At 47.8% G+C, this 26895-nt stretch overlaps 1 protein-coding gene across 5 annotated transcripts in view; it reads left to right on the top strand.

Moving 5' to 3' along the window:
• LOC135898385 (serine/threonine-protein kinase SIK1-like) overlaps window positions 1-26895 on the top strand; it is a 466770-nt gene that overhangs the window by 189222 nt on the left and 250653 nt on the right. Inside the window, exons 1-3 of one of the 5 annotated variants that reach the window (XM_065427278.1) lie at window positions 10865-11370; window positions 15041-15247; window positions 17873-18166. In XM_065427278.1, coding sequence (XP_065283350.1) covers window positions 10894-11370; window positions 15041-15247; window positions 17873-18166 — 978 coding nt within the window. In that variant the 5' untranslated portion in view covers window positions 10865-10893. Of the gene's footprint in view, window positions 1-10864; window positions 11371-15019; window positions 15248-17872; window positions 18167-26895 lie in introns of those variants that run through there. The other 4 variants (XM_065427277.1, XM_065427280.2, XM_065427279.1 and 1 more) reach the window with 4 other exon arrangements.

The following is a 26895-nucleotide window of genomic DNA, read 5'->3' as shown; positions in this document are numbered from 1 at the left end:
CCGCCTGAATCTATTTAATATAGCACCGACGACACAGTACTCGAGTGGTTTCGCACTCCGCACTCGTGGAATGCGGACTCAGTAGCAGGGAAACGAATACGCGACCATGCGAGATCAGCAGCAGAAAGTCATGGGCGCATAGCCAGCTAGGCCCGTATGGCTGACTGCGAATCATCATTGACTCTCTAGGCGTTTTCATCAAAGTATTGACTGGTTCCACCATGATTTATACTCCGAATACAGGAAATGCAATGCCGCGTGGCTAGCGTTTCAAACGGTGCGCCGTTGCCGAAGGCCTAACAGCCCGGACCAACGTTCGCATAAACGTTCTCACGCTAGGAATGTTCGTAAGATCAGATGTCAGCCAATCGTGATGTTGGCAAAGAGCACTTACGAGCGCCAGGCTACGTGACCTCATTCACAAAGCTTTTCTTTCGCAAGTGCTCTTTGACATCGGCCGGCCGCCCTTGTTAATATCCCCTGCATCAGAATTGACTGAAGTTTTCTCTTACAAACAATTTCATGGTAAAGTGTTTTGTGATTTCGGCCCGATATTTGTAGCCACGAGAGTCGACGGCTTCAGAGCCCGTATTCAGAAAAAATGTTCTTACGCAACAAGTGTTCGTAAGAGGAGATACCCGGCAATCTTGACGTCAGACATATTATTAGAGCTCTTACGAACTTCAAGCTCTGCGAATTAGGCCTCTGTTCTCGGAAAGCCGCGGAGGCTGCGATATAACAACGGATACAAGGTGGGAAGTGTGAATTCTCAACGAGACAAGTACGACAGGCGCGGAAACCTGCCGATAATGTACTACGCGCGAGTCCAGTGTCGTTTCTTTTTATCATTTCATGGAGAGTTGCGCGAATAACGGTCAGTGTCATCGTACCGTGAAGCAATTTTTCGTTGGATAGATTAACTCTATTCGGGTCACTGGCCGCAGCTAATTAGGCGGTGCTAATTGCGCAGGGCCCGGCACTACCTGCACATCAAAATCACAGAGATTCCGGCGTCGCACTGCGTTTCGCAAACAGAATCCCCGTCCTGTACGTTTCGACATTCGTAACCATGGTACCGCTGATGGCCTGTCCAGGACAGCCAAAGAAGGTGCTGTTGCTATTACCTAGCAACTTCGTGCGAATATTCAGAATTTCGAATACGAATTGAGTAGTCTTTGCTATTCGATCCGTATGCTTTTCGAAATTATCTAATATTTGTTTCGTTTGAATATGTGAAGGATAGCAGCACTTATTAGAGTCTCTGAGGAGGGAGAGTAATCTAATCTAGGACAGCTCCGAATGACTCTGCCGCAGGGAAACTGTGGTTGCTCCGCGAAGCCAGCAGTTACTGAGATAACTCATGAGGGAGATAACTACAGCTCAATAATTTTCAGTCATTCATTAAATATGCCTTGCTTTTAGGCAGCCTATATGCGAATTTGTTGCTTTGATTTATGCAAGGCGATTTATTATTGCGTCATTCGTACCAGGTTTCAATTCCTTCAACACACTGTGTGGTGCTATAGCACCACAGTTCTCCCCTTTAGCGAACTGAAAACTATACGCGCATTTAAAGGCCGGCTGTTCCTTTCTTTCTTTCATTACTATCATTGTCGTGGTGCATCAGATAACTGAAACCAGTTGTTTCTCACTCACAAGCTCTTTAGTTGACCGGACGGCCATTTGCTAATGGCATTACATTATGTCCGTAAATTAGCTACGTAAATAATTCCTGTGAATCTCTTTTTTTTATCGAACGGACTCCATGCAAAATGTATATTTCACTGTGTTATAAATAAAATATTCGATATTGGATTCAATATTTGATTCAGTATGCGATCCGGTATTCGGAGCTTGTTTCTCTCGAACATTCGTTTTTGATTCGATTCGTAAGTATCACAATTCGAACAATCGTACTAGTAGTGCTGCTCCCGTGCGCTGTAAATGGTGCAAGCACAATTGAATTTAAAAACTGTTTCCTTTCTTTTTTTCTTTTCATTTATTTATTTATTATTATTTACATATATTTTTTGCGACGATTTTGAGATAGCGGGCTCTTCAGTAAGCAAACGTCGCCTACTGCGGTAGTTAATCAACGATAACAATCACGAGCCTGGTATGCCGCGCCCTAGTACACGAAAAGACTACATGGTGAACGTAGCAAAATCGAACGTTTATTGTTCACTATGCGCGGCCATATATAGGAGGTCCATGACGTGCACGTCACGTGCCTAGATGTCCTGGGTTGCCAGCTGAAGACACATCAAAGCCTATTTTTGCGGGGACGTGCGCCTCGACCTAGAGCTAAGTGCCCCGAAAAATTGCCACTCTAGTTTTCGCGTCAAGTCTATATAAAACAACCTTGCATTGCAATGGAATGCAGCAGACTTGTTGCTTCCGCAAAAAAAAAAAAATGGCGTCGCACGTAAAAAATCGAAGCTACATGCACGCAGCTCTCAAGAGAACCGTGGTAGCTTTGTCCGCCTTGTATTCAGGCGAAAGCCTTATATTCCCCATAAAGCGAAAAATCCGGCGAGCGTCCGCCATTAATATAGGATGGCAAAAGAACTCACGGGACCAAGTGATAACGTCACGTTCCCATCGAAGGGCTGCGGCTCGCACTGTGAAATCTCATGACGAACAGCGGCGTCGGATGTACGCCTTGGACCACACCCAAAAAACCGACCTGGCCCTCGCCCAAAATTTTATTAAGGTAGATTGAAGTAGGTTAAGGTTGGTACAAATTAAAGCAAGGTGCATTAAGGTAGATTAAGGTTTAGTCTTAATTTAGGCCGATAACTTAGACAAGTGATAATGTGTTCCCTTTCAAACCACGTAAGGATACTTAAGGAATTGCCAACTTTCTTTTTTCAATTCCAGTGTGCGAACTGAAATTGTGCAAGTCAGGTTGCACATGGATGTCCCATGGAGACAGAGGACAAACAGAGGACTTGTGTTCCGCGCAGCATGCATTAAGTTCTCGCACGAGGGCGTTGTGGGTGTTTTCTCTCGCTCGTGTCTTGTGCACTGCTTGATTGTCACACCGCTTTTGTGTGTCTGTAAGTTCATGACTTAATAATAATAATAATAATAATAATAATAATAATAATAATAATAATAATAATAATAATAATAATAATAATAATAATAATAATAATAATAATAATAATAATATACCTTTATTCATAAGAACAAGTGGTACAAAGTGCCAAGGCATTAGGAAAAAAAAAGTTTTATTAGAAGTGTTAGGAGTGTCTGTGATTGGTCACAGACACTTCGAATGCGAACAGCGCAATGAGCAACCCAGCAAGCTTGCGGGGCTTGGCCCACTAGCGCGGCGTCTCAATACCAGGGCCGAAAACGAAGAAAGAAAGGGTGATTAAAAGCGAAAGGAAAGAACCGAAAACCATCGCGCGTGCCATTCAACAGCATTCGCTGGCGAAAGCGACATCTTGGGGATAGAGCGCGCTGGCCTTGTCGGTTGCATGCTAATAACGTTGCATGCGTTGTTGCATGCTAACAACGTTGGTGCGCTACTGTGAAGATGTGCGGAAGCAAGGTACACCGACGGTCAGTGTTCTAATTTTTGTCCCTCGCTAGGCAAAAAGTGATTAGATTAACTTGGATCAGCTGTCTCAAGTATTCAGTGAATAAATTTGTAGATGCTCCATCTGCACGATTATACATACACGTCGAAGCGCATTTTACTTTTTTAGTAAAATAAAAAGAGAGCTTTCGTTGACATGGCACTGACGCTTATTTATATTACACGCACTGACATTTATATTCCGTATTAACAAAGAAAACTAGAAAAAAATGTGTGCCGCAACAGTACATTAGTTGTTTTCTTTAAATTTAATTTATAAATATATTTTCGAAGCTAAATTGCTTAAAATACTTTAAAATTCTCTATGCTCGTCGGGATAAAAGAACAGTTCCTTCACCACATAAAACTGGCAATAGCTTGCCTTGCCTTGCATTGTCTTGCCTTACTTTGCCTTGGTCTGTCTCCGTCTACAGAAAGATTCTCTTTCTTTCCGACTGCCATTTATTTCTTCTTTTTTTGTGAGGAGGGGGAGGAGTGGGTGAGGCGAAATATTCTGCTACTCGTAGTAAACACAGGAGGGAAGGAGCTGTCAGTTAAATGTTATGCTGTTGCATGCTAACAGCAGCATCCCGTACTCAGCGTCGCCTGTGTCCCCACTCTTTAGCATGCGGATTTGAATTAGTACAGCCATTTTGTTGCGCCCATCGTAGAAAAACAACTGCCCTATGTTGTTGCCGGCGTTGCCACGGGTCCCTTGATTAGCTTATAGCAATGCGCAGCAGTGGAAGGCCACCACAAAACAACAGTGAAAGCAATTTTAATAAATTAATAATTTTTTTTAATTATGGGGCTTTACGTGCCAAAACCACTTTCTGATTATGAGGCACGCCGTAGTGGGGGACTCCGGAAATTTCGACCACAGTGAAAGCAGTAGCTGTACGTGTGGCTGTACGCTCTCGAGTGAGCCGTTTTCTTTTGACGTCCCGTAACCCAGACGGCGTATAGCGTATAGCTCACGTATTGTGGCAGGCCAATTAGATGGCGCTTGACATTTTAAATATTTCCTATTAGCGCTCGAGCTAGTTGGTATTGCAGCTGACGCTTTACCTCTCTCATACCATTGAAATTTATACCTAATGCTTCAAAATAATTTTCTTTTGCTACGCCAGAAGGTCGGACAAATAAAGTTCCGAAACTCAGATTGTAATACGAAGGTCCACTTTTGCAAAACGCTGCTGTCTAGTGAATATTCGGGCTTCCAAATAACATAAGGACCACATAAATCGTTTGAGCTCACATGAGCCCGAACGCTTCCCTCGTCGTACATCGTTCTCTCCCTCCTGCTCGTGTAATCGGCTACTCGCTCGCCATGCACGAAACTATAAAAAGAGATATCCCACTAAAACCTACGGAGGTTGTCTGCGAGCTAGCTATCGATAGCGTGGCCACGCGAGATACTGCACACAGACTATAGACGTGACCGTCCATCGCGGCTTCCTTGTCGACTAGACTGATTGCGAGGCGAGAATGAAATGAGGACGGCGGGCTCGCGGCGGAAGTTACCGACGCTACAGTGGCTAGAGCGACGCGGCGATCGGCTAGACACCATGGTTGGCAGTTCTTAACTTATCTTACTTCCTCTCTTTCCCGACGGCTGATTTCCACGTTCTGCGATGGAAACTTGCGCTACCTTGCCCCTCCTTCCTCGCCCAGCCCCGTTTATTGAGAGAGGCAGCTTATTTTGCGCTGTCAGTTCACAATGGCTGCAACAAAAGCGTGCCAAAGAAATAACCCAATTTGTGACATCAAGTATGCCGGACCGTGCTGATGAGAAGCTTAATAAAGGAAATTAAATTCTTGGAGGTTACGTGCCAAAACCACGATATGGTTATGAGGTTATGAGGTACGACGTAGAGGAAGGGGGCGGGAGGGGATTCGAGATTGATTTTGACCATCTCCGGGAGCACCTTAATATGCACCTAAATCTAAGTACACGAGCGTTTTTGCATTTCGCCCCCGTCGAAACGCTGCCGCATCCGGTCACGGGTTCGCGTCCGTGACTTCTTGTCCCGGCGGGTGGCAAACTTAATCATTGGCTGCGTCCACACGACATAAAGAGTGAATTAAACGCGTTAGCCGGCAGCCTAAAAAAAGTTCTCATGTTTCACATCGTCGGCCATAAGAACTTGTCAGCACGTGTTGTCAGAAGCGATTTCGTCGGCGTATACCCAGGGGTGACGACCATCCAACGAGAGTGCATGTACTTCTCACGGTAGTCACAGGAACGCGAACCTGTGCTTTTCTTTATTATATACTTTTTCTCCATAGGTGGAAGAAGACCGGGGAAAGTATTTTGTTTTTATTGTGCACTGTGCGCTAGTACATGAGTTACCTGACGGCGAGAAAAAGTATAAAGAAGGGAAAGAGGATACGTACAGTAGGCTCGAACATTTCTCCTTACAACGTCTCGCGTGTAGCTACAAGTCCTGGCCGGCATTTCCTGCCTTGTACTTTTCCGCGCGTGAAGGTCTCGGAAACAAAAACAAAAAATCCCGTTGCACCCGCGGACGTTGCTCACCGCCACAACAAGATGCGTTATTACTGGTGCAACGTCCCGAGACTACCGGTAAAGCTACTACGCACGCGAAGGGGAAATACGCGCACGTGGAATTATGCGTTTTTCTCAATGAAGCGAAGGAGGGTGCGGCGGCAGCGGCGCGAGATAGCGCCGGTTTCGCCGGCGTGTCGAAATTGTCGACGGCGCGATGTAAAAAGGAAGCAGCGAAACGAATAAAAGAAAGAAAAGAAACGTATCCGCGTCCTTGTCCGACTGTCGCGCCACTGACTTCCACGCAGGTCAAGTCCGTCGGCCTCGATTATCGCCTTGCTGCAGTGGGTACACGAATATGGAACTCGCGTCGGATGAGACGGGCAGGCTAGAGAGGGGGCCGCGCGTCTCGCCTGAGAGCACGCTGATAAGGCGCACGCTATCGAGGCAGAGTCCAGCCAACTCGCCTTATTACAGCGCAGACATATTCCTTCTATTGGTTCGGGAAATGTCTTTTTATATTTTTTACAATCATTCGACGCGCGGTGGTGTCCGAGACAAAAAAATAGAGACAGAGACGGTCTGCGATAGGGCCATTTATATCAGTTCCTGAAACGATGGCCTTGTAATGTCGGAGCCTTCGCTGTCGCTGTGCCGCACAGTACAGCCTGTTGAGGTGATAATTTCCTATATATAAATAAAATCTGCAGATCCAGCGAGGTGCAATCTACATATAGCTAAGATATGTGTGAATGCAGAGAGCCGGAACACGAGTTTGTGTTTGTTGAATGTCCGCTGAAAGTGACACGGACGGAGACGCAGGCATTGCAGACAGGCTAATTTAATGTCTTGTAAACGAAACACACACGTGCAGTAGAAAGCGGGGCGTCCTGGCGTTTTTTCTTGTTTTTGTTTGTTCTTTCTCCTGCATTGCCGCGGACGCCGCTGCCGCGGATGCGCGGAGGCGAGCTCCATCTGGTGGTGGTGCAAGGAACCCAGCGGCGGTGACGTCGTGTGCGTCCTCTGCTGTGATTGGTTGACCTATTCGGCAAGAGAACAGTCACGCAGCACCCAGGGTCATGAAAACCCGGAGAAGTTCGCAAAGAATAGCTTCAGTACAAAAAAAAGAAAAAAAAAGAACGAAGCCACCCATTGAACTACATACCCGTACAGCTGGCATAAGATGACGAGCTCAGATAATCTCAATTCACAAAGCAGCTCGCACGCTACCACGGTCCGTTATCAGCCGTCACCTTTACTGTTGCTATCGATGGCTAACCCGTTTGACCGCTGCGAGAGCGCCGGTCAATCGTGAATTGTTTTTACATAGAAACACTATTAATTTTGCTGGTAATATTCGATAACGCTAGGCGTAACTGGGCTTCACACTGGGAGTAGTCTCGACATTGTGTCTCTACTCTGAGTGACCGCACACGCGCGCAGGGGCAAGCGCCCTCGCATCTTCTGCGCCTGCGCACTGACTTTGAGACCGCCCCCGGAGTTCTGCAAGAGAGAAGCTACGTGCGTTCAACGCGGATATATTTCAAATCTCGCGCACTTCTTTCTTTTTTTTCTTTCTTTCATTTCCTTTCCTTTCTTTTTTCAGCCCGGAAAGCTTCAAGCCCCAACAGCTATCTTTAAGGAAAGAATTAGTTGGACAAGGCCCAATAGGGGCTGTAAAATTTGTCTATTGAAGTTGCATTTAAAGCCGTACTTTAAATGCTGGCTAAATAGGTACATTTAATTATTGATCTAAGCCCACAGTAAAAATACGTCGTGTTGCTCAAGAAGACCGTGAAAAATACTTATCTGAGTGCATTCACGTAGCACACGCGTGTTATAGTCTCGTCACAAGTTATTTTAACGTCCTGTACGCACACACGTGAAAGTAGCGATCTTTAGTGCTCTGATGTATATGCTTTCGTGACTAGGCAGACTGGCGTTCGCAATCCTCCTTCCACCATTGAAGCCAAGAGGTGCGCGGGCCGAGCGGAAAATTACTCGGCGAGACGCTGACAGCGACGACTCGCGTTACGCAAGTCGCGAAGTGATACGCAGGCGGCGCTTTACGCTCGTGTGTGATGCTCCCACGCAATCCCGCCATTCTTGATTGTAGTACAACTAAATGTCGCGGATACATCCGAACGCAGTACGACATGCCGTTCCTTTACAGTACTCAACCTCGATCGACGATTGATTGATTGATTGATTGATTGATTGATTGATTGATTGATTGATTGATTGATTGATTGATTGATTGATTGATTGATTGATTGATTGATTGATTGAAACTTCTAAGTTAGTAGACAAGCGCTGCAACCCGACAATGGCAGCATTGTAGCGGATCGCATTGTTAACTCTGCTTCCGCGACTGCACCTCGCGGTGTATCCGTATTCTGTCAATGGATATCGCCACACCTGCTTGTTTCAGGCAATGAAGAGGCTGACTGACTAGCTTCTCGGAAGGCATCCATCCAAAAGAGTTTTCCCGCGAACTTGGCCATGCTCGTCTGCTCATCCGATAGCACTTCCTTGAATAGTACCTTTGTCGACGAGTTTGGCTAGGAAGTCATTTGTTCCAGGTGTTCGTGGGCGTGGTTTACCTCTTTACCTTGGGACCGTGTCGCTTTAACTTCGCGTAGAGTTTGTTCTGGTGGCCGAACTGTTGCACCAATGAAGCCGGGCACTCGGCGTATCCTGTGCAGCGTGCGCGACCACGGAAACACATATGGCCATTTCGTTCCGGGTGCATTTTACAGAAGCTATATTACCACGCAGGCTTACCATGTGGCGAGATTAATGGCATTCCATTTCCCACTGGTCCTGCGTTTAAACGGAGTCAAGCTCACAGAGCTATTTTGTCATTGCTGAAGGTGACATAGACTCCCGTATGGAGCCTAAACATTCTGATTACTGATATGATTACTGATGTGATGTGATCGCACGCACACACACACGCACACGCAACACACACAGAGATAGAGAGAGAGAGAGAGAGAGAGCGAGAGAGAGAGATGGACTTTCGTGTAGGTACTCATACTGAGCGCGATAGTTTGCATCTTCATCTAGCTCTGGAAGTTTTAGCCAGTGCCACTGACGGACATGGGCGAATGTAAATGGTCGTGAAAGGCCACGAGCGGCGCTGACGAACACTACCAAGGTTCGATATATAGTGCACATTCACAAACACCCAAGAAAGTGTACTGTCCGGGACTGGGATAGAGTACGTGACCTTTATCTGCGACGTGAAGCTGAGCTTTGACAAGTAATTTTGACAAGTAATTGGCGGGGTCTTGTTCAGCAACAAAGAAAGCTTCCGAGCTGAATAAATCGGAACCTAGAAATAAGCGCATGGTTTTCTCCGCCGATTCCCAAATAATACCCTGACCGTCAATTTTGTTGTCAGCGACCTACTGAAATATTTCGCACGGTGGCGTTCCCTGTCAGCGCATACGGCACGAAAAAGAAAAGAATGCACTGAGTTCCTCACTCTCATTTAGATTGTTTTAAATCTATATTTCTTGTGCACGTTACAGCGATTAATTTTTAAGTAATTTTACAGCGGTGTTTTACACCTACCTATCGCAATTCACCTTTGCATCTCATTGACAATTCATTGACACCCCATCGCTACCATCACAACTTGCGTGGTGCTCTCTTGCCATATCTGGCCCATGCGCCACTGAAGACCACACATCATCATCGTTTCTCGGAGATAGCTTCGTCCTGCGATGGACATAAGTAATGGTGTTGATCTTGATGATGACAATGATCACGACGCAACTCCCTTTTAATTTCTTTCTCTATACAGCGAAGTTGTATATGGCTAGGGTTCCGTGCATTCTTGTTCTCCGTGAACAAAAACAATCCTCATCAATGGCTCATAGCACCGTAAGTATTCATGTTTCCGTAAGCAAGCACAAAATGCAATGGCTCAGAGCCCCGTTAGGCAAAGGCTACAAGCACTCAGCAAAGTGTAGGGAACAGTGCTTAAATTCTTTCTAATCATGCATACAACATACAAAACAGCACGTCGAAAACTGTCGTCATTAATGGCTCATACCCCCGTGATCAATGGCTCATACTCCCGTAAGCAAGAGAGTGAGAGAGAAAGAGAGAGAGAGAGAGGGGGGGGGGGAAGCACTTAATTTGCACCCGTCAGAGAGTATGGGTGATCAGGGTGAGAAGCTGCTCCCCCTTTCACCGTCTACCTCCCCCCTAGACGTCAGCCGGAATCAGTTGTCTTCCGGCGGCGGCCTGGGCTTGACCGATAAGCAGAAAATGCAATCGTTCATAGTCCCGTAAGGTTCATGGATACTCGCTTTGCGTGAATTGGCTACGATGACACTATCCCTGTGGTCGTTGTCGGTGATTTCAATGCAGATGCGTCGGTACCAAGAAGGGAGCGGTTTACGTGTTCCCTGTTGCAGGCATATCCCTTGCGATGCCACACCGATCCCGCCCACCCGACTACCCAGCGGCGTACGTGCATCGATTTGACATTATCAAAGAATGTGATCGCAGTTGCGAGTGAAATAATGACCACCGATCAAGACAATAAATGAATGTGCGTACCTTTCGTCACGATGACCACCCATCAAGAAAATAAATGAGTTCGTACCTTTGTTCCAAATTCGCCTCCGTGTCGTGTGCTAAACAGCTTCGCTGGTCAACCACCTTCACAGAGTGGAATGGCTCACGATTTTTTTTTCTGCTACAGCCTGATTCAGAGCCTACATCCCCGTATTGGGTTGAGCCATAATTCAGGCACCAAACCAGATCAAACCTTGACAGAACGATGGCTGTGCGCACGCGCCACGAAAAGAACAATGAAACAAGAAGAAGAGAAGAAGAAGACATGTTGTCCTTGATGGTGGCTGCGTGCACCTTCTGCTCCGGGGCCTTTGCAGCCGTCGTAGCCTTCGTTCCGGCTGAGCATCTGGACTTGGACGAGCAGTGGCTTCTCAGTCCGGAAAACATCTCGGTTCCCGACTTCCGGCTGCGTGCCCTGCGTCCAGTGAGCGCCGACGGCCGCCCCCTGCTCTTCAGCTGCTCCGCGGCCACGGCGCTCGATGAGCCGGCGGCCGCCAACATCTCCTGGGACGTGCCCACGGCCAGCGAGAGCGGCGTGGTCTCTGTGGACTCGCGAACGGGTCTCTTCGGAGCCGTGGTGGTCGTGGACTCGCTGCTCGCCATCGAGGCACCGCTGAGGGTTCGCACCGCAGACGTCGCCTGCAGGATCACTCTGCCCGATGGACGGCAGGTAGCGCTCAAGGTACGCACAGAGCAAATCTCCGGAATCGTGAAACTTGCTTTAAAAATTCTGGCAGAAACCATTTCAGGATCACTGTCGACGTCACTGCGATTGGCGTAGAAGCAATGTAGCGACGCATCGTGTTGCCACCACCGAAGCGCGTCATCTATGAGACGCGTACGTGCTGCAGCCGAGCTCCTCTCTTGCGCTTCTCACTGGGCACGCTGCGCCACCTAGCGGTGCCCCCGTGAAGTCCACTCTTGGCGCATAACTTAATATACGAATATATGCAGACAATATTGTCTGTATAGGACGCAGATACGATTCCGGCCAGCAGAGGAAAAATTTTAAAGGTTTTTTTTTTTTGTCATTGAAGAGTGACGCATAGCCAGTGACCCAAGTTGGCATCAAAGAGGTTCATTGAAGAGCGGCACATGCGCAGTGGCACATACCTAGTGACCAAGGTTGGCGTGAAAAGGGTTAGATACAGACAAGCATATGTATCGCAAACTGGGTGAAGTTCTCAACTTATGCTAAACAATAATGGAAACGAGATCCCACGGTTCGTTTCGAGCCCGGTTCCTTCAGCACAGTAGCCCAATGTGCTACCCATTAGACCACCATGGGCCACCCACTGACCTAGGCTGCGTGAAAGAGGTTAGTTTCACAGATACCGGAAACTGCTTGAAGTATCCTAAGAATTCAAATCGCATGAAAAGTTACTAAAGGTAACTTTCGAGGTAAGATTTTTCAGTTACCGTCTTAATTAAGGGTAGTACACATATCTGTATAAGTTCGTGGCTTCAGGCATAATTGTGGTGTTATTTATTACGCTTTATCTTTCGAAATTTCAAAGCAGTCAGTCTTCTTAGCACACCAATACAATAAGTACCCGAGCACATGCTCAACCATTGCGAATTGTTGCATATATAGCTCAGTATTTTGTTGAATATGATGCGTTTGTGAAGTAACAAGGCCGTATGAAGCCAGAAGGACGATCTTTAGGGCAAAGGCATGTACTAACCATTATTCACAGGCTGAATTAACCTGTGAAATAATTAATAGCGCTTGTCCTGTCTGCTGCTTTCTGTGTCCGTGTTTCACTTCGCGCTAGAAGCCAAAATCATGTTACCGTACCAACTCGCCCAACTGTCTATCCTTTTGAATTAACCACCCTATATTTCGCCAGAGTTCCCTCTGGTAATTTTTATAGGAAACTGCATCTCTGGCGCCAATGCTGGAAGTATTGCGGAATCTAGGAGTCACTCAGAGTGCCCTGGATAATTGTCATCTGTCTATTTATTAATCTGCTCGACGCATGATTCTCTGAGCGATTTTCAGTTACCACTGTCATGCGACAGCCGACTCCATCAACTGCATAGATATTTTCTTATCTCCCCACCCCCTCTTACCTCCTACCCCCGGCTGCGCTCCCCTTCCCTTCGTACCTCATCTGTTACTCAAATACATCACCCTATAGGGCGACCTGTCCAATTCCACTTATTTTAATTTCCGCTAGTTTATCACCTACCTGAGTTTGCCTCTTATCCGAATTCCATTGCCATCCTTATCACTCGAATACTTCGGCGTGATTCTGTATGCCGTACTGGATTCAGTAGGGGTGCTCGAATACCGAACTTGCAAAAAAAGGAATCCAAATATTCGAGGAAAAGGACATCCTCGTATTGAAATGAATAACGAATATATATATATATATATATATATATATATATATATATATATATATATATATATATATATATATATATATATTCATATATATTTATATATATATATATATAATGTTCTGAACAATATGAAATACCAAGGTTGTAAGAGCGCCTGCGTTGTGTGGAGTTTGTCTTGCAGATAATAAGAGTAAAAAGGAGAAAAATGAGGCAAGTGAAAGTTGATCGTATCTGGCGCGGCACCGCTAAAGCCGTATCATTTGAAACAGTCAAGGCTTGCAAATATTTCACTCCCCCCCCTCCCCCCCCCCCTCCCCAGGAACACACACATCGACAGATATCCTGGGTACGCTCACAGTAGTTACTCGTTATATCCAGAAACAGAAATGAACATTTGACAGCTACAATGAGATAATTTTCGTATCGAACACGAATGGAATAGCAAAGACCATTTGATTTGTATTCGAAATTTGAATTATTCGCAGACATCTGTTATTCAGATTTGCGATCGACAAAGAATACGAACGGTGGTTACGTCTTGTCTACTTTGTGACGAGGTCTCTGGCTTGCGGACGTCTCTGTGCTTGTACGGCGATCGCAGACGACTTGTGCGCGCCTGGTAATTAAGGAACACGTGACAGCAGTGCCAGGCCCTGTGACAGTTCCCTGTACGAATGTCTGAGCCTAATGGACGAAGAAAAAAGAGGAGAGAAGCTTGAGGACAAACGCAAGTCGAATCGTTAATCTAGCCAATGCGAGCCATTCTGATTCAATAACACGCGCGAACCACTGAAAGTAATGATAACTGCATCTAACCCTACGGGTCAGGTTCACCATTCCAAACTTAGTATACTTCACAGCATGGCGGTTAGTTCTTTCCACTTTTAAAAGCCTTCCCCAGAATACGTTCTCTCTTGTGTGTGGCAGATTTTCTTTTTTTTTGTAATTTATCAGAGTTTAGGTAGCGTTAACATCACCGCATTAAGAAGGTAATGCAAAATGTTTTGTTGCAGTACAGATCTGTACTGCGGTGAAGCTAAGCACAGGCATATGCCTAGCCTGGCGTCGTCAACGTGAGTTAGCCATGCGTATATTTCGGAGGCCATATATCTGCAGCATAAGTGTACAGATAAAGTCCGTCTGGTGGCGCCACATTCCGGTTAAAAATATTTTGGTGCGTTGGTTCTTCTTCGCTGCAGTACACATGTTGCATGCGACGTAGAGGATTGACAGAGCAAAAGGAGACGAGCACTCGGTTGTTATAACTAAATCGCTCGGATAATTGCTTGTTTGATAGACGCTTGTCGTTAGTCTAGCGATGCGTGATGAAAGCTGACAATTTATTCTGTAATTCATTACAATGTAGTGAAATTGTTGTTCATTTGTAAACATTCTATTGCTCAAGAATTGGTGTTATGTATGGGTGTAGTACTCATTCCCATGAGCTAATGCGACAATTCAGAGGAAATGTATTGTTTATGGCTAAATTATTATAGAATGTTGTTCATTATCGCTAATTAGCACATCTTGCTATTGTAAACAATGAAACTGTGTGTTAGTGAGGGCACATGGGGACAGCAGCTTTTGTTTTTCCAGAGCACTTGCTTACACGGAAAAAATGGTGGATTGGAAATGACAATCCGAGTATATACCGAACTGTGGAAGTGCGCTAAACTTGCAAATTAGCTACCATTCATCTTGACGAGAAATGCCTTTAAATTTAAGTGCCGATTCATAAAAAGAAAGAATAAAAAATAAAGTGCGCGACATGACTGCGGAATATGTTTCGTCGCGGCAATTATATCAATAAATAGCGTTCGATTTTTAGCTTGGGGTTTTCTCCGGTTATGAATCGCGCTTTTGTCTTCCGAATAGATATGCTGGGAAGCTTCAAAGGAATGGTATATCAGCGTATAGCCAAATCAGTTGTTCGTCTCTTTAGTGAGTGTTTACTAAAGGCCACGTGCACGTCTATAATTAAGGAACGGGTGGTGACGGCGCAGACGTCCCTGGCGGCGGGCACCGTGGACCACTTGCGGCTGACGGCATACGGCGAGATGGGGCGCGAGTGCGGCCGCGAGCGCTGCAAGAGTCACGGGGCAGTCTGCGAGTCTTCCCCTCTCGGACACTTGCTCTTGTGCGCCTGCCCGACCAACATGTCCGTCTACGACCGCTTCTACGACGTCTGCCACCAGGGGCGAACCCTGCACGTGCGTCTGCAGCTTTGTTCTTCCCTCTGTAGCCAAAGGTCTGCTTGCGATAGGCGTTCTTCAACCTTAGCCAGTACAGTGACGGTGTGACACGAATTGTCTTGCTCCATCACACGTCACAAATCGAAGAAACGGATAGAATAGCATGCGGAACGTAGGAAGACGCTTGCGAAACATTTTGCGAGCGCCGGAAGTTGGTGCTATACCTTCACAGAGGGCACGACGGGAGTCCGGCCGTGCAAGCACGCCCGAAAGGATAAGCAACGCGGCAGGAAAGCACGCTCTGTTGTAGAACATTTGCCACTATTACACCTGGAAGCGGACAGGTTTCTTCAGTTCTGATCCTCGTTGTTCTTGTGAAGTAGCAGAAAGAGCGCGCTGAACGCGCGTGTATGCTTTAAAATGACGTTTAGGCTCTGCTTCCGTTCTCCATTGATCTGCATACGTTTGTAACATGAAATCGCGCTTGCTACCGTCGCTGCGGCTGAACCGTTCCTCAGAAACGTCACAGGTTAAGTTCTTGTGCAGATTTCCGCTCGATCTGCCACTTTGGTTAACGTGTATATGGCGTGCACATACGCCTGCCTCTGGTTTCATTGGGCCTGGTCAAACGAAAGTCAAGCATATGCCACATGGTATATACTATATGCCGCATGCTATCCTACGTGCGACTTGTCGTACCAACAACCGCAACCAACAAGTGTCCGACAAGTCCCACGAGATTCCTGCTGGTTTCTAGTCGAGGCAGCCATATTTCAGATATGCCACACGTCGTCTCAGACAACGCGTCCCAGTCTGATGCCCTATGGTTTCGCACATCGGTAGCAGCGCCGACCACGGCTGGTTCGAGGTGGAAGTTACCTGACTAAAGATTACTAACCCTCGGGACCCAGAGTTGCGGCCACTAACGATTGCTACGTATGAATACAGCTGTCGAATGGCACTGCACATAATTAACCAAACTTTAAAGATTTGTACGCAAACGAAGCCAGCTAGCGGAATACGCAGTAGGTCGGGTTCGCCGGGCTCCAGGTTCACATTTGTTTGACATAAAAATTGCAACAGCGCAAACACAAGCAACCACAAAGTATCAAGGACGAGACACAAGCGCTGACTGTCAACTCTTGCTTGTATCTCGTCCTTGATACTTTGTGGTTGCTTGTGTTTGCGCTGTTACAATTTTTATGTCAAGTATGCACCAACTCGCCCAGAAATAAGTTTTAATCCAGGTTCACAGGTCACGAAAACGTCTTCTTCAATGTTGTGCGGTGTTGTTACGCTTGTTTATTACACTTGTTTTTATTATATCTTTAGTAGAACATGTGCTCACTATTGTACGTGTTTTCGACATGAAGACATCATTTATTGCAATATTCATGTTCATACGACGCGCACAACTGATCTAAGCGACCGTTTTTACTGCGATAGCGGTTATATGAAAACAGCAGGTGCATTCATGCCGTCGCTGTCGCCGTCGCCCTGGTGTTCTGTATGAAGTCCAAGGGCGATAGCACCTTCGCCGCGCGCAGTGCGCTGTATGTGCGAGTGCAAGCTTGCGAGGGTGAGCCGACCATGAAGGCTCTATCTCGCCTCCGTAAGGGGGGAAAGCGGGGAGAAAGCGCGCCGTCTTCCGTCGCGCGCAAGGTCAGCCCGGTCAGGGGAGGGAGCGGGGGAGCGTGTTACTCGGGCGGCGACTGCGCATGGCGCGGCCGCGCGGGCCATATCTTGAAAGCGATCTGCAACGGGGAGAGTACGCCGGGTGCTGATAGCTTCGTGTTGAAGCGAGAAGCAGAACGAAGGTCAATTCGTTCGCTACTGCTGCCACGTTTTCTCTCTCCAGCGTTCTGATAACGGGTGAGATGTGTTCATGTTTGCTTGCAGGCGTGACACCATGGTTACTTATTTAGTTAGTAAGCGAATGTTTACACGTTTATACAGCCGATAAAACTAATATCCTTACTTCATATAGCTGTCTGTAATTCGCTTTCGGAATCATGCTTCAGAAGAACTTCAGTTTGGCCTAGTTGGTATTTACTGTATATCATATTGACCGCAAATAAGACGGGGACAGAGGAAAAAAACACATAAACAGCACGGGCGGTAACTTTCAACTGTATACAGAATCATGCTTCGCATGTCAGGCGAAACTGCACTTTTTTAGAAGTGGTTACAAGATACCCAGATCCCAGATATGTAAAATCCGCCGAAGTCAGCTAAGAAGGCCGTGTCTTCAAAATGCTCCTTCTCTTGAAGACTCCTATGGGGTCGTCACGTGAATTCATTTAAATGGTAATTCCGCCTCAGTATTTAGGTTACTTTCGTGAATTTATTTTATGTTACAAGAATAGTTCCCTACAGATACAGACACCACCATTCCCTTTTCTCATATTAATGTCAATCGTAAATTGAGTTGACCTAGAAGGTTACAGGCTCAAGGATTGTATCGGTGCTTGATAGATAGATAGATAGATAGATAGATAGATAGATAGATAGATAGATAGATAGATAGATAGATAGATAGATAGATAGATAGATAGATAGATAGATAGATAGATAGATAGATAGATACTTGAAACGGAGAGAAGACGGAGTTAACGGAAGGGCACACTTGTCTCTATCGCGCAGGAGAATTGCCTCTTCTCTGAGGCATGCTCGTCAGCAGACCCTAATTCTCGGTGCGTGAACGGCACGTGCAAGTGCTCCGAGGGCCTTCAGTCGGTGGGCCTGGGGCCCTGCCAACGGTGGGCCTCGTACGGCGAGCGTTGTGACCGCACCGTGGCCGGCTGCACGGGTCTGGGCGTTGTGTGCGGCCCCGACTCGGTGTGCGCCTGCGAACGGGGCCGCGTGCGCCTCAACGACTCGTGCGTCATCCAACCGGAGCCGGAGAGCGACAGCGTCGCCCGGCTCACTGCGCGCCAGGTGAGCGCATGTTAGCGCAGTACGAGGCGGCACTCTTGACTGTCACTTTATAACGTCGTTAGGTTAGGCCAAAAGAGACGGGAAGGCAGTTATGTGATCAAGGAGCGGAGAGCAATAAATGCAGAAATACATTAGAGGAAGAAATGCAGTTGGGCGACCATGTGGTAGGGCGGCCATGTGGTTGGGCAGTTCATGTAGGCAGGCCAGCTTTACGGTTGCCAGCTCTCAAGTGAACAAAGTCGGAACGTGGGAGTGGGGATGGAGGGAAGAGGGCAGGTTGGCGACGGAGGTCGGAGGGCTGATGCTGTCGTCGACCTACGCTGTCAGTGCCCCGACACGCCAGTCAGTACGTGCAACAATCTCATTTATTTGTTCCTACCATGTCGTGACTTAATTACGGCAATAAATTTAAGCTGCTGTAGTTGCCTGGCTCACACAGCTAACAATACAGATAAATGTACTGTGAGCGATTGGCGCATACAACACAACTAGAACCACAACAAAACCGCCTTTATGACAATGCAACAGAAGACAAAAGAGAAGACTTTGCAACCTAGTTGTAAGACATCGCAAAAAGAAAATGTGGTTTTCGCATTTTTATCCAGTATAGCAAAAAAAAAAAATGTCGGGGCATTGGGCCGCCCCGTCTGAATTCTGGACGCGGGACATTTACTCAAAATTCGGGACTTGCCCACTGAATTCGGAATGGTTGGCAAAGCTGCATGTAATGCGTAGCCGGTGATGTATTAGAGTAAAGAATGGGTGCAATACGATGAACAGCGACCATCACTTTGCTCTGGAATCTGTGTCGGCTGACCTATTTGACTATAGAAAGTTTACGTCGCCAGCGAGAAGTGGCGCAGAATAAAATTACGCATATCCCACGCACCGCTGGAAAGCGATCTTTGCAGTGTAGTTTGCCACCAAGGGGTAGGCCCTGCGCGAATCTTGAAGGACACAAGTCCAAGAGCCGCGTACGCCATGACAGACGGCATCTTCGCCTTATGGCAGTGGCGACGGCAACCACCCGCAATCACCGGCAGTGAAATGCTGTCTATCCATGCTCAAGGGAGCTAACTCCAAATGTCCATCACCTCGTGTGGGAATGCGAAGGACTTGAGACAATTGCGGGAAATGTACCGCCTTAATGAGGCGACGTCGTTTGTGTCCCCGGACTACCGTCAGCAGAGACGCACTTTAGCTCACTCTATGGAGGCTTTTATGGAGGCGTGGGAGGCTTTCAGAGTGGTACCACGCTTAACTACCTTCCCCTTGCCCGCTCCACCAGATGTGCCTATAGGGCCCTCATTTAAACATGTTATTCTTTCTTTTTGCGTCGTTTCCGTCGGTGCAGAGGGTGGCGCTGATTTCGTCGGTGCTGATCACGCTCACGGGAGTACTGCTGGCGCTGGTCAGCCTGTGCAGCCACCTGTGCCAGCGGTGCACTGCCGAGGGTACCAGCGCCGACGACGTTGCCTCGTTCAAGGTGCCGGAGTGGGCCGAGGCGAACAGCTATTACATGTCCACGCGCTTCTGGGTCTCCGAGCAGCCGTACTTCTCGATGGCACACCGAGGAGTGAGGCGGCCGCCCAAGATGTACTTCAGCTGGTAGCAGCGTGTCCACTTCTGTTGGGCGCGCCGTTTACTCTGACGTGTGTGGGCCTAGGCATGAGGCTCGCTTTGACGCGCTTGCCGTTTTTTCCAAGTAAAACGTGAATAATACCGTTGATGTTGCTAATTAATAACGTCATTGTGAAATACATCCTGCCCGCTCAGTCCTTTCATACAGCCGCTGTAGTTTTGCTCAAGAGTGTCCATCAGAATTCACCACGCGTATAGTCGATTATACGCTGTTATATAGTCACATCAGGGAGCGCAGCAGTGGCGCAGCCAGAAATTTCGTTTGGGGGGGCTCACGTTTTAGATAGGCCTCCTCCTCATAAAATTTGTCAAGGTATCCGATGTGCGTCTCCTGTGGGTGCGAGGAAACCATCGAGCACATATTGTGTACCTGCCCTCGCTGCTATGTACGACGCCTATCTCTGCGGGCAACCTTACAACGACTGGACCCAAGACCGTTCACCGAGTCAAAAATACTCGGACCGTGGCCACATCCGTCAATGGCACGAAAAGCGATTTGTGCCCTAGTACAATACTTGAAGTGCACCGGCTTAAGAGACGGTTTATAGTGTCCCTGTGTATAATGTCCCTCCCACACGCACTCAGTGCTTACTCTCTCCCTTTTTTCCTCTTCCCCTTACCCCCACCCCCAGTGTAGGGCAGCAAACCGGGTGCTCGTCTGGTTGACCTCCCTGCCTTTCCTGTCCTCTCTCTCTTGTCAAGGTATCAAATACTTGAATAATTACTGTATTGTCATTACCAAAGATGCTGCAAACGCATTCTTAAACTCTACGCAGTGTCAAGACATGTAAAATGTGTATTTTTTCATACAAGAATATACTCGTATGTCCCAAAACCTGTGCCCGAAGTAACTGATATCAATGCTTCCATGATCCTTTTGCCTATTTAATAAGTGAAGAAAATATCACACGAATGTTAGATTTATATCAGTTCCAAACCAGCAAAGCAGTGCGTGCCGCTGATATGAAAAATGTAAAGGCCATAAAATTAACAAGTTGAGGACAAATATTTTATTCAAACTTTGTCATTGAAGAACCTTGCTTACATTTATGTACATATGCAACCGTCAAGAAAAAATATCAATGGCTTTGTCCTTTGTTCCAATGTATTACGCAGGAGCAGCTGTCGCCGGTCGTGTATTGTGAGTAATGGCACCGATATTATAGTCCAAACAGAGAGCACATATAAAAAGAAGGAGTTCTGCAAAATATACGAGCTCGAGACGAATGAAAGCGAGCAAATGCGAATATATGCCAAACGGGGAAGTAGTCTCCATGAGCATTTAGACATTTGTCCCACTGACTAACTAGTCGCGTGATTCACGTTTCATAAAACTCCTTGGGTTGCTGCTTCAAAAAGTCTAACTTACTCTTTCAAGACATGGTCTGACACGAATCTGGTTCCCTTGAGCTGTTCTTTTTTTTTCAGTAGCCCCAAAATGTGGAAGTCGCTAGGCTTCCAGATTTTGGTTTGGGATGTATGGCGGATGTTGCAGCGTTTCCCACTTAAACTTTGCCAGTTTTGTGTTAACCAGATCAGCGACGTGGGGACGGGCATTGTCGTGGAGCAAGATGACCCCATTCGTCTATTTTCGACGTCGTTTGTTCTTGATCCGGTGTTTCACAACATCGGAAACGATTGATAGTCTATCCAAGTTTAGCAAATTCGATCAGTAATGGCCCCTGACGATCGAAAAAAAATAGTCAGCACCTTTCCGGCGGAAATGACGGCCTTTGGTTTCTTTAAGGTGTTGAATTCAAATGTTTCCACTGTAAGCTTTGCCGTCTTGTTTCAGGCTCGTAGTAGTAGAACCATGATTCGACCCCGGTCACAACTGCAGACAAAGTCGTCACCCTCGTTGTGATACCGGATCAGATGAGTCAAGGCAGTGCCGAACCTCTCTGTCTACTTACGGTAGTCCAAAGCTTGGGCATCCATTCCGCACACAAGAGCCGATTATGGCGTGAATTATGGTGTGAACTGAACCGGGACTGATGTCCACACGCGCTTCCAGTTCATCAATACTTATCCTCCGTTCTTGTCTGATCAACTCATCAACCTTTGCAACTGTGTTGGAAGTGATTGCGCGGTGGCTTTGGCCCGGTCTTAGATCGTCTTTGCCACTTTCACGTCCTTCCTTGAACCGTTTGCTCCAACGCTTCACAGTGGCCAATTAAATGCAATGTTCAACGTACGCGGCAGCCATAGGGCGACTAATTTCTTTTTGGGAAACACCTTCATCTGTGAGAAAACTCGCGACACCATGCTGTTCAACTTTTGGAGCGTCCATTATGTCATGCAACCACGTTCAACCCAGTGTATGAAAGCATTAAAGATCATTTATCCTCACACCTGCGTGTCAGTTTTGTAAATGAGACATGCCTGCGTGCTACGCGCATGCCTCGCAGATAATGAACCGAGCCATTATTGCACGGGGTGGGTTGGCTCACTTTCATTTGACTCGTCCTCGTGCATCAGAAATGTAAAGATACAATGGAATATACAAATGCAAAGATGCATCTTGATATAGGGCAAAAAAGACGTCTCACTGGAAACAAAGTTCACTGCACGTATACACACAACCTCGCAACAAAATACTTAAATATACGTAAAAGTCTCCAAGAAATCTACGTATCTAAGAAAAAGTCACTGTAATAATGCGTCAAACAAGGCAAATATGTTGCGCAATCGCAGATTCACAGATCACAGAATCCTAAGCCCCCCCCCCCTTCCCTCCGCTACCCCTGATGTAACGCGCGCGACGGAAAGCGGCGCGCTTCCTCCCTGCGTTCCTCCCTTGCGCGCGCAAGACTGAGCCACCATCGTCGGCTCACCCATACTTTCGCCTCCGGCTCGATCTCCAAGGAGGCGGCGGCCATCCTCGGCAACGAGGGGGCTGCTGGTTTTCATAGCATCAAATGGTTCCCGGCACATATGGGAATCAATGTGCACTCTGAAGTTGTTAACGCCAATGAGTTGGCCCATGACTGTGCGCGAGGTCTTACACACCGCGGCAGTTCAGGTGGACTCACGGGCGGCGACTTAGGACTGTACAGGGATTCACTTCTCACCTTCCTTGAAATCTTGGCACATTATCAACTCGCTCGACGGGCCTTTACGCTGCCACACCCTAAACTTAATAGACCACAATCGTCAGTATTTCGCATGCTATAAAGGGGGTCGTTCCCCTCCAGGGGCTGATTCAGTCACTTTGCGCCTAATGTAGAACCCCACTGTCCAGACTGTGGGGAGGCGTACTGTTCCTTATCCCATATGCTCTGGCAATGTCCTGCGTTACGCAGCTCATCGCTAACGACTCTAACCGACTGGGAGGCAGCCCTTAAAAGCGGCGACCTCTCAGAGCAACTACGGGCTGTCCAGAGGGCCTGCGACAGGGCGGAGAACAACGATCTTCCTACCCCTACGTGGGTAGGAAGATCGGGTACCTCCCTGATAAGGGAGGTACTCTAACGCTGTTCCTCAGGACCATTAGTAAAGTTCTTTTTCTGTCTGTCTGTCTGCACCCCCCCCCCCATAGCTTTCGCTTGCGCATGCAGCATGCGGCGCGCCGTCATTATGTTGGTGCACGGCACTTTATAAGAAAGGTGAGGGCGACAGCGAAGGCAGGAATGCGCCTGAAGTGTCCACATAATTGCTATCGCAATAATAATATAAATGTATCCAGCAACTAAAGCATCCCTTGGGCCATTACTTTCCGCAATAGAAGAAGTAACAAAATAGAAGTTTCACCATGCGACAATTCGCTTCGCCGCAGCAGTGTCCTTTTTTTTTTCTTTAGTGGGGTGGGGATGCCGAAATAAAAAAAAAAAACGAAAAGGAAAGCATGTTGGCCTGAATCGAACGCCTGCTTTGGGCACCTATAATGGTCCTACCGAAGGAATACTGAAGAAAACGTGAAACGCTTGGTCCAAAGAGGAGCATACGCATACTGCTCGGTTTCCTACACCGGCGAGACAAGACTTTCTGGTGTGGTCGCGCTCAAACGAACGCGTTGAAATACGTCGAGTCCCCACAGTGATGGCGGCGAGCGACCGTTGTTTCTTTTCGTCGTCTGCTACCCAGAAAGCGTCCAAAACTCTGCCGGGCCAAAATGCACTCGGCCAGAGAAAAACGCACGCGCACCGAGTGCGCCGCGCGGTGTTCGGGGCAACACGAGAAAAACGCATGCGCTCTGGCTGCTTCTGGCAGCCCGCGGGTAGGGTAGCGAGGACAAAAAAATTGATGAGGCTCAATGTGTCGTCGCGAATAAAAGTCGAAGTAGAAAAATAAATAAGAACGTGGTTACCCACGTCTCCCGCTACTCACAACGAGATTATTAAATATTTCTACATGGGTGTCTTAACATGGATGCTTTGGCATAGGTGAAAAAAAAAAGTTGATATTTTTTTATGTGTCATGACGGCACAAATAAACACCACAACGCTTCGTCTCATCGGACCTCGCTGCGTGCTTTGTCAACATGTCGGATAGTGTGTTGATTTGGCTTGTCTCGTTGCATGTTCCGATGTACGACTTTGGAAAAGTCAATGCACTTTTGGCGTCAAATGTTTATAACGACAGTAAACCCACAAATTTCCCGAAATGAAAATCTAACGCCCGACTTTGAAAATGTCAATGCACCCGACTCATTGAAATTATGAGAACTTTATACCCATGAAGTTCCGTAATTGAAATCCATGCCCTCCGTAGAATCCGCGGCCTCCGCGAGATGCCGCGACGAGCCCGCTCGCCATCAAAATGCCCTAGAACCTTTTTTTCTCGAATGGGGCTGTCCACAACGAGGGCAGACGCAAGGCCAGAGCAGCAGCCATCCTCAAACAGATCAAGCGACACGACATTAGCGCAAGCTTCGTCGACGCTGCGGAGTACAGTGACGGGAAGACCTTTGCCGTCGTTGTGGTCGACTCGAGCGGAAAAATTTCCTATAGAGCCTCGATTCGCACTCCAGACCCCGGAGTCGCCGAGCAAGTCGCCATCGCCCTCGCCCTGCTAGACGATCGTGGGTCCGAAATCTATAGTGTTTCCAAAACGGCAGTTAGGGCTTTTCAAAAGGGTTGCGTCGCCAAGGAAGCTGTTCGTCTTCTTAGCGGCTCGAGTCCACATGCTCTCACAAACTATTCAATTCACTGGTTTCCCGCTCACGTAGGATCGGTCGAGGGTGCTCCCCCGAACCTCAATGAGTCTGCCCACGAGGCTGCGCGTGACCTCACCGACCGCGCTTCCTCTATAAGGAGCACTGACTCCCCTCCTTTCTACGGTCACAGGGACGCTCCCGCTACTCACAACGAGATTATTAAATATTTCTACATGGTTTCAACACAAGCCCTGAAGCTATTGAAGCACCGCAGTACTCCGATCCCCTACACCTGCGTGACATGGGTTCCTGGGCACGAGGGGCTGGAGGGGAACGAAGCGGCACACGCCGTGGCCCGAGGCCACACCTGTCGGGCCAACCCTTCCTACTCACGAGACGCCCGGTCTGCGCCAGCGGAGGCAGAGACTGTACCCATCACGTACTCAGGGATCCTTCAACATCACAGGCTGGAACTCACGGTGTACCCACCACGTCACCCAAAGCTCAACAAAGAAGAAAGCACTACACTTAGAAGACTGCAAAGTAATACTTATATCCCCGGAATCATCATGCATAGACTGTACCCAACGCTACAAGGAGACCACTGCCCAATGTGCGGTGTACCGGACACCTTAGCGCGCCTGATCATCGAATGTCCATGGCATCTAGACAAAGACGCATTGCGTTCACCGAGAGACTGTTGCAACGCCAGACAAAGCGAAGACCTCATGGAAACGTGGGAGGCCAAGCTAGTCTCCGAGGACCTGGAACAACAACGACGTCTCGTTGCCAGGGCCAAGGAAGCAGCGAAGGCCAGAGGGTTCCTGAAATGAGGAGACCTCCCACCGAGAGTTGAACCAGGGCTTACCCCGGAATACTGTTTCCAAAATAAAAGTTTATTCCTCCTCCTCCTCTACATGTCCAGAAGGGTCTTTCCACCCCCTCACCCCAAGCTGAATAGGGCGCAAGCCGTTTCGCTTAGGCTCCTACAGACCAGCACATATCCGTGTCTGTCCGCTCTCCACGAGGCTTACCCCGACGTGTATCGCGACGACGCCTGCCCGTCCTGCGGCCAGACGTCCACTCTACCTCACATGCTCTGGGAGTGCGGGTCGACATACCCCAAGTTCATCAAGGTGGAGTGGGACTCGCTTTTGCGTAGCCCCGCTCTGGAAAAGCAAATCCTGGCCGTCCGGCGTGCCCGCGACCGGGCCGGTGGGCTAGATCTGCCGGTCCCGACGTGGGACTAGCCGGGTGCGCGACGAGTTCGCGTCCTCGCCGGACCTACAATAAAGTTTATTCACTCACTCACTCACTCACTCACTCACTCACTCACTCACTCACTCACTCACTCACTCACTCACTCACTCACTCACTCACTCACTTGCGTCATGTGACTTGCCGCAAAATTCGGCCCGAGTTCACAATGTTCACGCTGAAATGTCTTTTCTAGCATGAAATAGACATTCTAGACAAAATCCAGAACGATTTCCAGCGCCGGGGTTGTTTTGGTCGGCGGTGCATGACAGCATGAAAAAATGTCGGGAGTGGGGTGCTTATGGGGCTTTTTAGCGTAATTTAGCGTAAAGGAACAATGTCGAAAGGACAATTTGGAATAAGTTTTTGTGCCTACATGCAAGTTCACGGGATGGTGACACGGTGGTTGCATCGTGTTTGAACCAAGCGGTTCAGCAATGCAGGATGGCGCTACCATCGTTCTTTTCCACACCTGCATGGTATGCGCGTCGCCTGAATTTTGCCTTAAAGTAGGCCAATTCAGTCATGGCGTGTCGTTACTTTCAACAATCTCAGCAGCTATAGGCATAGTAGCATAACTTCAGGAACGATCACCCTGTTATCGGGTAATCCGACAAATCATTGTCTTCTTCGGCTACCTTCGGCCGGCGTTTAGTTTTTCAGTAAGGACACAAGAGGCATTTGGAGCTGTTGAAGACGTTTAATGCGGTTATGAGGTATTGTGAAGGAGGTGAGA

Source organism: Dermacentor albipictus, chromosome 4 (genome assembly GCF_038994185.2).
Source record: "Dermacentor albipictus isolate Rhodes 1998 colony chromosome 4, USDA_Dalb.pri_finalv2, whole genome shotgun sequence".
NCBI lineage: Eukaryota > Metazoa > Arthropoda > Arachnida > Ixodida > Ixodidae > Dermacentor > Dermacentor albipictus.
Note: the sequence above shows the minus strand (reverse complement) of the source record. Positions and strands in the feature narration are given on the sequence as shown.